This window comes from Myotis myotis, unplaced genomic scaffold (assembly GCF_014108235.1).
Source record: "Myotis myotis isolate mMyoMyo1 unplaced genomic scaffold, mMyoMyo1.p scaffold_m19_p_8, whole genome shotgun sequence".
NCBI lineage: Eukaryota > Metazoa > Chordata > Mammalia > Chiroptera > Vespertilionidae > Myotis > Myotis myotis.
This window is the reverse complement of record NW_023416390.1, coordinates 40,355,164-40,368,088: the sequence shown is the minus strand read 5'-3', so window position 1 is coordinate 40,368,088 and position 12,925 is coordinate 40,355,164. Positions and strand designations below refer to the sequence as shown.

General features: G+C 35.0%; 1 protein-coding gene across 4 annotated transcripts in view; it reads right to left on the bottom strand.

Annotated features, from left to right (window-relative positions):
* Positions 1-2,155: 2,155 nt before the first annotated feature.
* Positions 2,156-12,925, bottom strand: part of SESTD1 (SEC14 and spectrin domain containing 1) — a 97,428-nt gene continuing 86,658 nt past the window's right edge. For 3 of the 4 annotated variants that reach the window (XM_036319159.1, XM_036319162.1, XM_036319161.1), the window contains 5 exons: positions 11,800-11,881; positions 10,972-11,094; positions 10,054-10,245; positions 7,426-7,547; positions 2,156-4,796 (listed from right to left, as the gene is read on the bottom strand). In XM_036319159.1, coding sequence (XP_036175052.1) covers positions 4,667-4,796; positions 7,426-7,547; positions 10,054-10,245; positions 10,972-11,094; positions 11,800-11,881 — 649 coding nt within the window. In that variant the 3' untranslated portion in view covers positions 2,156-4,666. Of the gene's footprint in view, positions 4,797-4,895; positions 4,940-7,425; positions 7,548-10,053; positions 10,246-10,971; positions 11,095-11,799; positions 11,882-12,925 lie in introns of all 4 variants that reach the window. The other variant, XM_036319160.1, reaches the window with a different exon arrangement.

Here is a 12,925-nt window from a genome sequence, read left to right as displayed (position 1 = left end):
TCTTGTTATTTAACCATGAGCTCATCCACCCTTAGTATTTTCAGTAAGCAATTCTAAATGTCAGGGAAATAGAGCTTAGGGAAGTGAGCATAAACAATGTGCTATTTCCACATGACCCCATGCTTGTCATCTGAGGCAAAAGCAGAATTAAAGAATGCCCTATTTTCTATTCTGAAAAGATGATTATATTAATAATAATTTCCATTTTGGATAACATTTTAGCTTTCAAAATATTTTTTAAACATGATTGTATTTCACTCTTGATATTATTTGATATGATGTCTGTAATTTACAGATACAGGGAAGAAGTTTAGTGGTTTTTACCAAGGTCAGTAAATGGCAAAGCCAGATTTTTAAGTCAAGTAGTCAACTCAACTCTTTGCATTATATTCACTCTATTACTTAGCGTTTATGATCTTGCCATCATTTATACTTATTAGCAAAAACTACTTTCCAGTAGCACATACTGAAGTCAAATAATGTCACGTTAAATCTGTACTTCATTTTGCCTTATCAAGGTATTGGTTACCCTACAGAAGAGTACTTCCACTCCCAACTGAAGCTTTTTATTTTTAGAACTGAAAGTTAACACTGGTAAGCTTGTTAATTAGGGTAACTGTATTCAGCTATGTTTTAGCCCATCTTTTTAATCCTAGAGAAATTTCCCTTTGGGGGAGGGTTTAAGCCAGCGGTTCTCAACCTGTGGGTTACGACCCCTTTGGGGGTGGAACGACCCTTTCACAGGGGTCGCCTAAGATCATCCTGCATATCAGGTATTTACATTATGATTCATAACAGCAGCAACATTACAGTTATGAAGTAGCAACGAAAATAATTTTATGGTTGGGTCAAACATGAGGAACTGTATTTAAAGGGCCAGAAGGTTGAGAACCACTGGTTTAAGCAAAGGTATCCCAATCATGTTAATATTGTCATTGATGATATTTACTGATGTTAATCTCCTGTACCGTTTTTTGTTTTTAATCCTCACCTGAGGATATTTTTCCACTGATGTCTAGAGAGTGGAGGAGAAGGAGAGAGAGAAAAGAAAAATATTGGTGTGAGAGAGACACATCGATTGGTTGCCTCCGGAGCCAGGGATCCAGCTTGCAACCGTATATGCCCTTGACCCGGAAGTGAATCCAAGACCCTTCTGTCCGATGACCAACACTCTACCCACTGAGAAAACTGGCTAGGGTTGTACCATTTTTAATAGGTTCAAGATATGGAGGAGTTTAACAACCATAGTACATAGTAATATCTATCCAATCTCTCTGGCAAGGAACTTACTAAAATGTAGTCAAGAACTCTGACTTTTCTCCAAAAGTAGACTGTATAGTGAGATAGGTTCGGCTAATCTCACAATCATGCCATTGGTTACAATGGGCTTATATCAGAAAGTATGGTTTGCTCAGCACTACCATAAAATTGTCATGTTCATATTAAGCAGTATGCCACTAACTAAATAGCACTCCATATGTCAACTGATCAGGTGATGAGACAAACAACAAACACATTAATCCTAGGTAATACTTGCAAACACTGGCCAATTTAAATGCCTATAAAGTGAGAGATGTATCTAGTCTTCTCCACAACAATGAATCCTAGACCTAAAATCAACATCCTAGCTGGCAGGCTGAACAGTTTCATCCCGTGTCACCAATGTCACCCTAGCAGAATAAGGTCATCAACAATGAGGCCTGGGAACAAAATCAGTTTTATCTGAGATGAAATTAGTCATCTTTGCATTATAGCACTGCTAGGCTAGACATGTGTAAATAAATGCCCAAACTACCAATACTGAATTTACACAGGAGCAAATAAATACATGGTAAGAAGGAAAAACAAATCCCCCAAATCAAACCAAACCAAACTAAAACTAGCCCAATTAACACTTCAATAAGTCCCTGAGATGGGCTAAAGTAATGGAAAGTTGTGGCATATACCAATTAGAAACGATAGTTCTTTCTCCATTTGCCAGCTAATGCTAATTTATTACATACAAAAAGCTTGCGATTTCAAAGACTGTAGTTACTTCCTTCACATGTACCCTAAATGAACTATGAAAAAAATCACATTAGGGCATTGTTGGGTTTTCATTCACAACGGTATGTGTATATACAGATGGACATATAGAAAGCAGCAAATTTACAAATGAAGAGCAACAATATTTATTATGTTACAAGTGCATTCAGCTTCATCTAAAATGCTCAAATTACAAATAACATTTCTAGATACTGCCTTACTTTACTTTTGTTGTAGTCAGAATAGGTTAAGGCATATAAAAATTAACTCATTTGATAAGCAGGTGAGTTGATGGTAGAAGTGAAAGTCTCATTACTTACAATCCAATCCTTTTCTAGCAGTCTTAATAAAAACATTCAAACTACTCCAAAATTCAGAAGAAATAGATATTAGGTGTAACCGAATATCTAAATTAGCTAATATCAACATATCTAAAATACCAAATGACTTCCTTATGAATAGATCCACTCACAACTCAGTCCTAATGTTAGAAAATATGTTTGAAACACACCTCAAACTACAACATGAGGGATTATTACTAATGCCTATAAAAAATATTTACATTCAGGGAAACTGAGCAACTATTATGCATGAGCAAGATTCCTTCTCTCAAAAGAGCTTATAATGTCGAAAGTAGATGTAACAATTGTAGCATGTGGTTAGCACCATCATGAAGACTACAGTGAAAAATCACAAAAGTTTATGCTCATAGAAGTCAAGCCCTAAAAGACTGAGAGGATCATCAAATATAGAAAGAACTTCCTGGATGTTCTCAGAAGCAGTGACAGCACAAGATAAGAGGGGGCATTCGAATGTTGCCCCCAGATTTTCTGGCATGTTTGACTAGAAAAAAAGGTGGCACCTTTAACCAAAATTGCTCTAAGAAGAGAAAGGTAAAAAATATTATAACTAACTTCATCTAGGGCAAAATGTCAAGTAGGTAGTTGAAAGATCTAGAATTTTGGGCCAGATGTATAACAGGACATTGAGATAAAATAGAAACCCTAGGGATGAGGATTATGAAGCATTCTGAAGACAGAACCTGAGAGAGCACATTTGTACATATATTTCAAATACTGGTAAGAGTGATGTGACTGCATTCACAGTTATGGCAGAGGATACTATCTTCAAGGTGTACGTGGGGGCACTGTCCAGGAAAGGATGCTCAATGGTGTAAATGTTGCAGAGGAGGATAAGAATGCAGGCTGAAAAAAAATCATTTAATTCACTAATTGGGGGCCCACTGAGAACAGTTTCGGTGCAGTTCTGCATAAAGCAGACTGCAAGGTGCCGAGCACTGAGCAGTGAGGATGTGGGGTAATGGATAAGGATCTCTCCAAGAAGTCTGGCAGTGCGAAAAAGGCTAGAGAAGCCAGCAGGCTCAGAGAGAACTTTTTACACTGGAGGATACATGAGCACTTTGAAGACAAAAAGGAACCAGCATACAACTGTTTGCATAATTTTATGTTATGCACTAAAAATTATTTTTAATCTTTTCAAAAAACATTTTCTTCAACAAAAATTAAATTATATGCATTTACCATATAAACTTAAAAGCACTAGCATTTTATAAATCTTATATCTAAAAGAGCTGCACAGTTTTTTATTAGACTTCAGAATTTTGCTTCTAGCCTAAGAAATTAAACTTAACAACTGCTACTTTAGTTCCAGAAAGATAACTCTGATATAAAGGATTACACTTAAGTAATTGTGTATGCCTTCTTCCCCAGCCTCCTCCTCCAAAGAGAAAGTATCTTCAGGGTAGTTAATAATTTGAATAACATTTTTTCAAGTTGAAACAGAGAAAAATTAGAAACAGTATTCCCATTACTTGTAAGTTCTTAAAGACCTAAACTGTTCTTTACAATTAATTTTTCATGATAAAACATGCTTATTTATTATATACACATGCTTACATATGAATCTTCAGGCTAAAACACATGCAACCAACTTGAAAAAACAAGTATTAAACCATCCTCACAATCCTAAGAATGCCCTTTTTAATAAGGCACTCATGTTTGGAAATAGGATATAACCACCAAATTAAATACGATGTTTAAAAGAAGCCTTTTATTAAGCACAAACAACTTTTAATACATTATCGTTACAAATAGGAAAATGTCTTTTAATGACTATGATATATCAAAGATCTGAATGTTTTCTTCATACTGACACAATAAAAATAATCAATTTTGAAGAAAAATTAAAAAGTAAAATTTTGAGGACACCACTGTTTACTAATAACCATTTTACTATAGTCTAAATTTACTACATCACCTGGGGAGGAAGGGCAATTATTTTTATATAGAGAATTCCTAAACTCTTATTAGCACCACTCAAAGCTTATTATCAGTTGTTCATCTACAAACTGACAGGTCAGGTAAAGCTTTAAAGCAGGTTTTCAGTGCAATGTTTATAGTTCCTTCTTTTAAGATACTTGGAGTCTATGGTCTCAAAGCACGTTAAATAATTATGCCTTGGTAGTTGCAAGGTGTTAACATGTAGAGAGAAATGTGTAATGGAAAGAAATGAGGCTTATCTTGGCTGTGAAATGTATCTTAATGTATTGTGGCTAATGCTGCAGTATGCCGATGACATGCAGGATTATTGTGAACGCAGATCTGTGGGAAGCTGGTTGCCATTAGCTCTCTGTGGTCATCATTTCAGGATGTCTCAGCTGCTGTCTTTTGAGACTAACAAGTTTCATCCTGTCTCTGATGTGTTCTGCAGTAGAAGCCATGTCACTTGGACTCCCAAAATATTGTTCAGTTCTAAAAATCAAAACAAAGAGAAAAACCCCATTCACATTAATACAGATCCACTGACCACAGCAAATACAAAAGGAAGCAAAAAATTAGCATAAAAATTACCTCTGTGATAAGCCATTAGTTCATTTGTAGATCATACTGTTTATCTTTGAGTAGTAATTCAGTAGGAGGAACATTTTTTAGACGGCATAAAATATATTAAAAAATGTCAAGACAAATATATTAGTGGTATAAATGTCATATGAAGTATACTTAGGATAATCTCAATAATGTAACCAAGCTATGCAAATATCAATGAAACACTGATATTTTTGTTTTTCAATTTGGGGTACATAGCACACACAAATCCAAAGTTTGTGTACTTCAGTGCTAAGGACTATTTACACTCACTTCTAATATAGTTACCAAATGAATATCCATTTAATGTTAAGGTATCATTTGGGACATAGAAAAATCATTTAATTTTATCCTATCTGCAAAGATTCTGTTTTCAGAGTCACAGAATCTTTGAGAGGTAGAAGAATTGTTGAAAATTATGTTTAAGCTCTTCATTTTTTAGATCAGAAAAGGGAAGTGTAGAAAATTAAGTGGCTTAACTAAGATCACACAGTGGAAAAACTAAGATCTGAACCTGGGTCTTTAAGCAATGATTCCAGAAAAAACATTTTTTAAATATTTTCCCAAGAGAATGTTACAAAAGATAAATCTGAATAATTTTCCCATCAAACAGATTTTATATAACACAAATTATTGTATGAAATGGAATAAAAATTCCAATTATTAAAGGTGTGGTTATCAAATTTGAATAATACAGAATTAACTTATTTTATCTTAAAAGGATGAGGAAATGACACACAAACTATTTGTAGAACAGGAGGAGAAGCTCAAGCAAAAACACCAGGGAAAGATATTCCCAGGCTGACGTGAGTAGAAGGGAGACTGGCAGACAATTGGCTGTGAAATGCAATCATAGGGGCTGGGGAGGGCTGGGTGTTCTGGCCTGGAACAACCAGAAGCAGCACACTACTACTGTTACTAGCTCAACTTACAATTTTAAGATTTATTCTCTGTATACACTGCAGATGTATAACATGACTGTAGGCTCTGACTGTTCAAGTTTAGGTACGACTAGTAATTATCTCTATATTAGACTATGAATAATATTCATTCAAGAGAATAAAATATATTTTTTAAATATCAATTCCAAATAAGCATTTGATACGCATGACACAGCAATAATTGCACTATGTGTCAGATTTGTTTTAAGTAGTTTATATACATTTACCTCATATGATCCTCCTGCACCTATAATCTGAGGAGGTATGAGTCCTATTTCTAGATGAGAAAACTGAGGCACAGGAAAGGTTAAGTGGCTAGCCCCAAAGTATCACAGCAACTAAGTGGTGGTGCTGATATTTAAATCCAAGACAACTGGTTAGAATCCACAATCCTAACCATTATACTATACTAAAATGTAAGGATAGATGTATTCAATGGTCTGGTTTCCCTATCGTTTGAATGAAATATCCTCTCGATTACCTCTAAATCATCTTCACTGAGAAGGTCTAAATGCTCAGGGTAAAACTCTTTCTGATTCATTTACTGGCCCATTTATTTGTATGAGATTATTTCATATCTTTATCATCGACTGTTTGAAATGAAAAGAAACATGGAATCAGGTACTGTACACAGCACAGTGAAAAGAGGATGGGTTTGGAGCCAGAGAGATCTGACTTTGTATCCTAATTCCACTTAGAAGCAGTGAAATCCTGAACACCTTATTCCATTTTTCCGAGCCAGTTTCTTCATCTGTAAATCAGAAATAATCACACTAGCCTGGCACTGTTTGGCCAAAGTAATGAAGGTGAAGTGTTTAACTTGGTGCCGGGCATATACTGAGCTCACTAAACATTAGTCCCTACCCCTTCCCTGAATGATGCCCAAGGTCACCTAGTCCCTAACATCATAGTCAAGGCTAGAACCCAGGATGTCAACCTAGACAATGATCCTTCTTCTACAACAAGCTGTGAAGAAGCAACACATTTGATGGCAGCAAGTATCAAGTGCTACTGCTGCTAAGAGCCGAGTTCAGATTTCGTTTCATTTTAAACCAGTTTATTGTAGGAATTGAAAATGTGGACCAAAGCTAATTGACTTGGCTTTTAAAACAAACAGGTTTTCCTCTTAATGAATTCACTGATAAAAAGACCTCACAGATTAAAAGATCCTATATAATAAAAGCCTAATATGCTAAGTGTCCGGTAGTCCATTCACCAAAGCATAATATGCTAATGATATGCTAAGGTCGCTCAACCGCTCAGTATGACATGCACTGATCACCAGGGAGCAGAAACTCCGACTGGTAGGTTAGCTTGCTGGTGGGGTCTGGATGATAGGGACTGAGCAAGACGGGCTGGACATGCCCTGGAGCCCTCCTGCGGTCCCTCCTCGACTGGCCAACCTCCTGTATCCCTCCCCGGCCACGATCGTGCACCGGTAGGGTCCCTCAGCTTGACCTGCGCCCTCTTGCAAACCGGGCTGAGCCCCCCCCAGCCCCGCCACCCCATCCCCAGCGAGTGCAGGAATTTCGTGCACTGGGCCTCTAGTAAAATTATAAGAACATGCACCATACCCATCAGGATAAACTACAGGAACAGTTAATCTATCCAAAAGTGATTTCCCAACTGCTTCAATTTCATCAAATTGCTCCTCATCATTAATAGCTTCAGGCTCTTCTGGACAGTCTTGCAAAATCTGCAACAAGTAAAAGGGCAACATCAAGAGAGAAAAAGGAAATAAATCTCAAACAAATTTAGCAGATTGAAGGTGTTTATATTTTGTTTTATTTTAGCATCTTCATGTACACCATTGTAAAAAATGTATCTATTTTTGACAAAACTGCCTCAAAAAATTCAAACAAAATGAGATACATAATCCCTACTAACATAACTGGAATATGAAAAAGATCAACAGTGATTCCTGGGGGGGAAAAATACTAGAAAACTATTTGGAAAGTAAGTTCGAATTGTACTTAAGAAGTATTATTTCATTCAATAAGTAACAATTTATTGAACACTTATTATATATTTACTTAGTGCTTGGGATGTAAAGGAGATATAGATTTTGACTTCCAGATTTTACAGACTTCAAAAATGAAAAATTATATAAATGCAAAACAACATATACTCCAAGTACAAGCACATAACTGATTTGATGGCCTAATTACACAATTTATAGTTATTTTAAAAACTCATCTGCTGACTTAACTGATGTAAACTGCTATGGTTATAATTCAAATATAGGGAAGTTCTACAGCCCTTGTAAAGATTTTATTTGTTTCTCCTTAACTATTACCATTTAAATTTAACTCCAAAAAAAAAAACAACCTCGAAAAATTTGAGGAAGGAAAAAGAAAAAGTACTTATTTTTGCAACATACTTCACTTAATCCAATTATGTTTATTTCATTGTAGCTCATAACCATATTTATCGTCTAAAATTCTAGACTTAATTTAAATATTTTCTCAATCATACTGTACAATTTGCTTATAGTTATTATATTTACGCTTACTGGTATAAAACAGAACACAGTCAAAAGGAAAAGGTTTCACCATATGTTTGCACAGCAAAATAACCTTAAGTCAAGTTTATTATAAGTATGATAAAGGCCATGAAGTAGAAAAAGTAGAAATGTTAATTTTCTATTATAGCCAATGAAAAATAAACAGTTGGTTATTTAATATGAATATATATATATATTCTTATACGACTTCTTAAAGTGTTCTAGATTTTAAAATGCCTTTGCTGATTCCTTTAAAAATAGCATCCTAAAAAGTTTTCAGTGGTGTTAGAATAGGGCCTGTGGTCACCTTGGAGAGGGGGAGGGGCAGCAAAAGCAGCGTGGCTAAAAAGGAGTGGGAGCCTCTGAGGAGCTGGTAGCATTCTGTTGTTTGAACAGTGCACTGATTGGACAGGTGTGCTCATCTTGTTAAAATTAATGATTTATGATCTGTATATTATGTTAATATTATACTCGAATACAAAGTTTTCATTAAAATAATCAGTAGATAAGCAAGTTAAGCCATTTTGCATACTTTCATTCATTATCATTAGGCCCCTAAAACACTGCCCTGTGTGTGGAGTTCAGTGACCAGGTCAGAAAGAGTTTACTATGAACATCTCCCAACAAATGTACTTCATAACACAGACAGAAGAAACTGCTTAGTTCCTGAGGTTTCTGGAAACATTTCTTTTGTTCAATAGACAAGGCTATCACATTTAAAACTTTGATTTCTCCTATTTTAAATTGTACTAAACATCCCCTATATATAAACTTTCATTGTAAGAGATCAAAACAAAGCTAACTACATAATAAAGTTCCTCTTCAGAATGGAAATCCAAAGCTCAGGTAATACACATTTTCACTGTGCTGAGTTAAGAAAAAAGTTCTATGAAAACCTGCCCAATAACACTGCATATTCACTTCTGGTTTCTGAGACTAATTCAGTAAATAATAAATTCTAGAATTACTTTTTAAAAAGTAACACATAAAAATATATTCTGCCTGGCCAGTGTGGCTAAGTGGTTGAATTTCAATCTATGAACCAGGAGGTCACAGTTCCATTCCCAATCAGAGCACATTCCTGGATTGCAGGCTTGGTCCCCAGTGGGGAGTGTGCATGAGGCAGCTGATCAATGATTCTCTTTCATCACTGATGTTTCTCTCTCTCTCTCTCTCTCTCTCTCTCTCTCTCTCTCTCTCTCTCTCTCTCCTCTTCATCTCTGAAATCAATAAAAATGTTTTTCTAAAATGTTTTAATTTTTATCTTTATTCTCATTTTAGTTGGACAGACTCTAAACATTAAAAAATTAAAAAGTACCCTTTTGAATAATTTATGATAATTTATAGCAGGTACCAAAACAAAGTTTCCTTTCTTGGCATATGAATGAGATGGGAGTCATGACCTCCTAAAGAATGGACAGCACATTATGGGAAGTAGGTACAGTGAGAAGAGTAACACTGTAGACAGAAGACCACTGAATGGTTTTGAATTTCTCCAACCATGATACTCCACCACTGGTACCAATTACTAAGAGAATTTGATTTCAACTCTCTGAGATAATATATCTAAACAAACTTTAAATAACAGAACTAATATCAATTTTTTTAAAACCAGACTAAGCACATATTACATTAAGATTAACATATTTTAAACATACACAATAAATACTGTTGTGACCACATTTTTAAAAAAGCGAACCTTTTCGGTATTTGAGTGAAATGCAATAGCCATTTCCAGCCTATGTACTCTCTCTTCAGATGCTATCGTAAATTGCTTCCATACTCTGTTCAGTCGAGGAAGTGTATCCCCAGATGACCGAGAAGTGCAGCGCAAAGATTGGCACAACACAACGGTGGCCTGTAGCAACTGTCTTCCATAGTCATAAGTGCTCTAAAAAAAAAGTAAACATGGAATTATAATGAAAGAATTCTGCAAAGAGGGATGGGAAAGCATGCCGGAGGACTGTGGTTGCCATGAAGTGACACTCCTGGAAATCAGTACTGAATGACTCCACTGGCACTTACTACAAGTTATCGGCATGCATAAATAATGCAGCGGAAGCAATACTTTTAGTTCACTTTCAGTAAGTTTCTTTCTTATTCTGTTTTCCCCATCTCAGTTGGCTCAATTCCAAAGGTCAAAAAGAATGTCTGTTCAGTCTTTAATCGAGACAAGTGGGTAAAAACAGGCACTTTGTATTCCAGAGGAAACCACAACTGTTACACGGTAAACTCAATTATTAGGGAAATTAATTAAGACACATTTGACAACAACGACAAAAAAATCTGTGTTGTAATGTTAATGCTGTTGAGATACAGCATTAACATATATTTTGTATTAACTTTCATGAAGGAACAGTTGGATTGCCTAAAAAATCCTATAATATATAACATAAATCACAGAAGGCATACAGAACCTGTATTCAGGGAAACATAAACCCTCACAAGTTTGTGCAGGCTAGTTTGGATGCACCAGCTGACATTTTCTTAGTTCTGTGATATTTCTGGAATAACATAACTAACCTTCTGGGACTTGGAGGGTTAAGTTACATTATAATCATGCAGAAAGCTATTCAAACACTGAGCTTGTAGGAAAGGAAGATAACCAGTTCTGCACCTGTGCGACATCAACAAATTTTCTATGCTTTTCCAGTAAAACTTTCGTTTCCTGGGCATCATCGCCCAATCTGATGTGGGTCTTAAGCAGAGCATCCAGAAGTTCACTTAGCCATTCTACTGCCTAAATGAAAAGAAAGAACAGTGAAGCTGGATTCATAAGTCTTTATTTATTATATCAAAATATCATATTTATAAGAAAAATCATATCATGTGATTGACTAATCTATTAGTTATAACCTAAGTTCCTAATAGCTTAGTTCATTCAATGCCAAACTACATGAATTAATGACCTTGCCTCCTACTCAATATTTTTAAAAATCTAAAGACAATGCCTATTAAAGGGAAGCACTCTTTTAAAATTATCACATGATTTGTAATAGATTACATACATATAGATCTTATTGAAATCTCTATGATTTTATGTTACCATTTAAAATCACAAATTTCCTCTATGCCAAGCTGAAATGATGTACTCTGATGCTAAATACAAAAAGATAGCAAATTGTTTACCTAGTTGAAAAAGCCACTTGTAGTTAAAAAGCAGTGTGTTATCCAGCCTTTATCCTGGGATATAACTGATAACACATGAATAATAAATAATACCTAGTCCCAATTTCTAGCTCAATAGAGGATTTCATTAAGAAGGTAAATCAAATGAAACCAAATAAGATAACTGGGAATACAAAACTTTATTATTTCAACAGTTTAAACTAGAATCTGACCTCATCTTACCTTCTTAGGACCATAAAAAAGTTGTCTATAATTGGATGAAATCAATCTTCTAAGAAAAAAACAACAACTAAATAATGTGCCAATTGATCCTTACCTGGGCAGCATCTTCTTCACATTTAAACAACTGCACCATTTGAAGCATCTTTAACCTTCGCACATCTACCATGTCTTCACATCTAATAAACACAAACATAAATTTAGAACATTTTGGTTTTGTTGATAACTATTATAGCACACACATATTATAGTATACTAAAATACCTAATCCAACACTATGGAGATTGTAACTATTTTGTATTAATTTATAAGAACTTTAAGGATAACTATATGTATATCACATCAAAACCTCAAAATACCTGAATGATACTGAATCACAAACCCTCATGAGAATAGCATGGGTTCTGCAGAGTACTGAAGCAAAGCATAAATGCAGTAGCACACTAAAACCCAAAGAAATCTCCATTGCCAATTATCATTAAACTAGCTTCAAAGATAAAACTGCAGTTTCTCAAATACTAATTTAGAAGATATGTTCAAGGAAATAAAAAAGTAGCACTTTTCATTGTGTTACATTACTCAGAGTAATATCTAATTCTGAATAAAAGAAACACAAAAACTCTACCTATATTCTTAAGAAGAAAAAAGGCTAAAGCTCTCTGGGTGCAGAGAAACACAACACGGTGTATTTGTAAATTTACTAAGGTCTGGATAATATACAGCCTAAACTTTTAAGGTGACTTGACCTAACTCAGCTCTGATCCATTCCCTTCATTCCCATGAAATTTTATGTACTTTAGGTGGGAAGGAGAAATCTCATTGCAATACCAAATACCAATAACTAGTTAACTAGGAGACCCTGGGCTCCACTACAGTTGATGTTCTTAAAGAAGGCTTAATAACAATACAGACGTCATTGTCACAAGGCAATTTTTATAAAGGTGCCTTCAAAAATCACACAGCAAGCTGTTAAAATGCAACTTGGTTAAAGTAAAATTCTACAAAGGATTGAAGGAAAGTGATGCTAATTATTTCTAAAATCTGAAGTTACATTACAATGTAAGACACTTTAAAGATGAAGATGATGACATACATGTATTCAACACATTGTCAGGAATTGAGTATGTGCTTGAAAAAATCAACATGTGGTCTCTTGTATTAAGATGGGCCCATTTGAGGGGTTGGATGTTTACATAAACAATGTGATAAATGTTAGTGTAGAG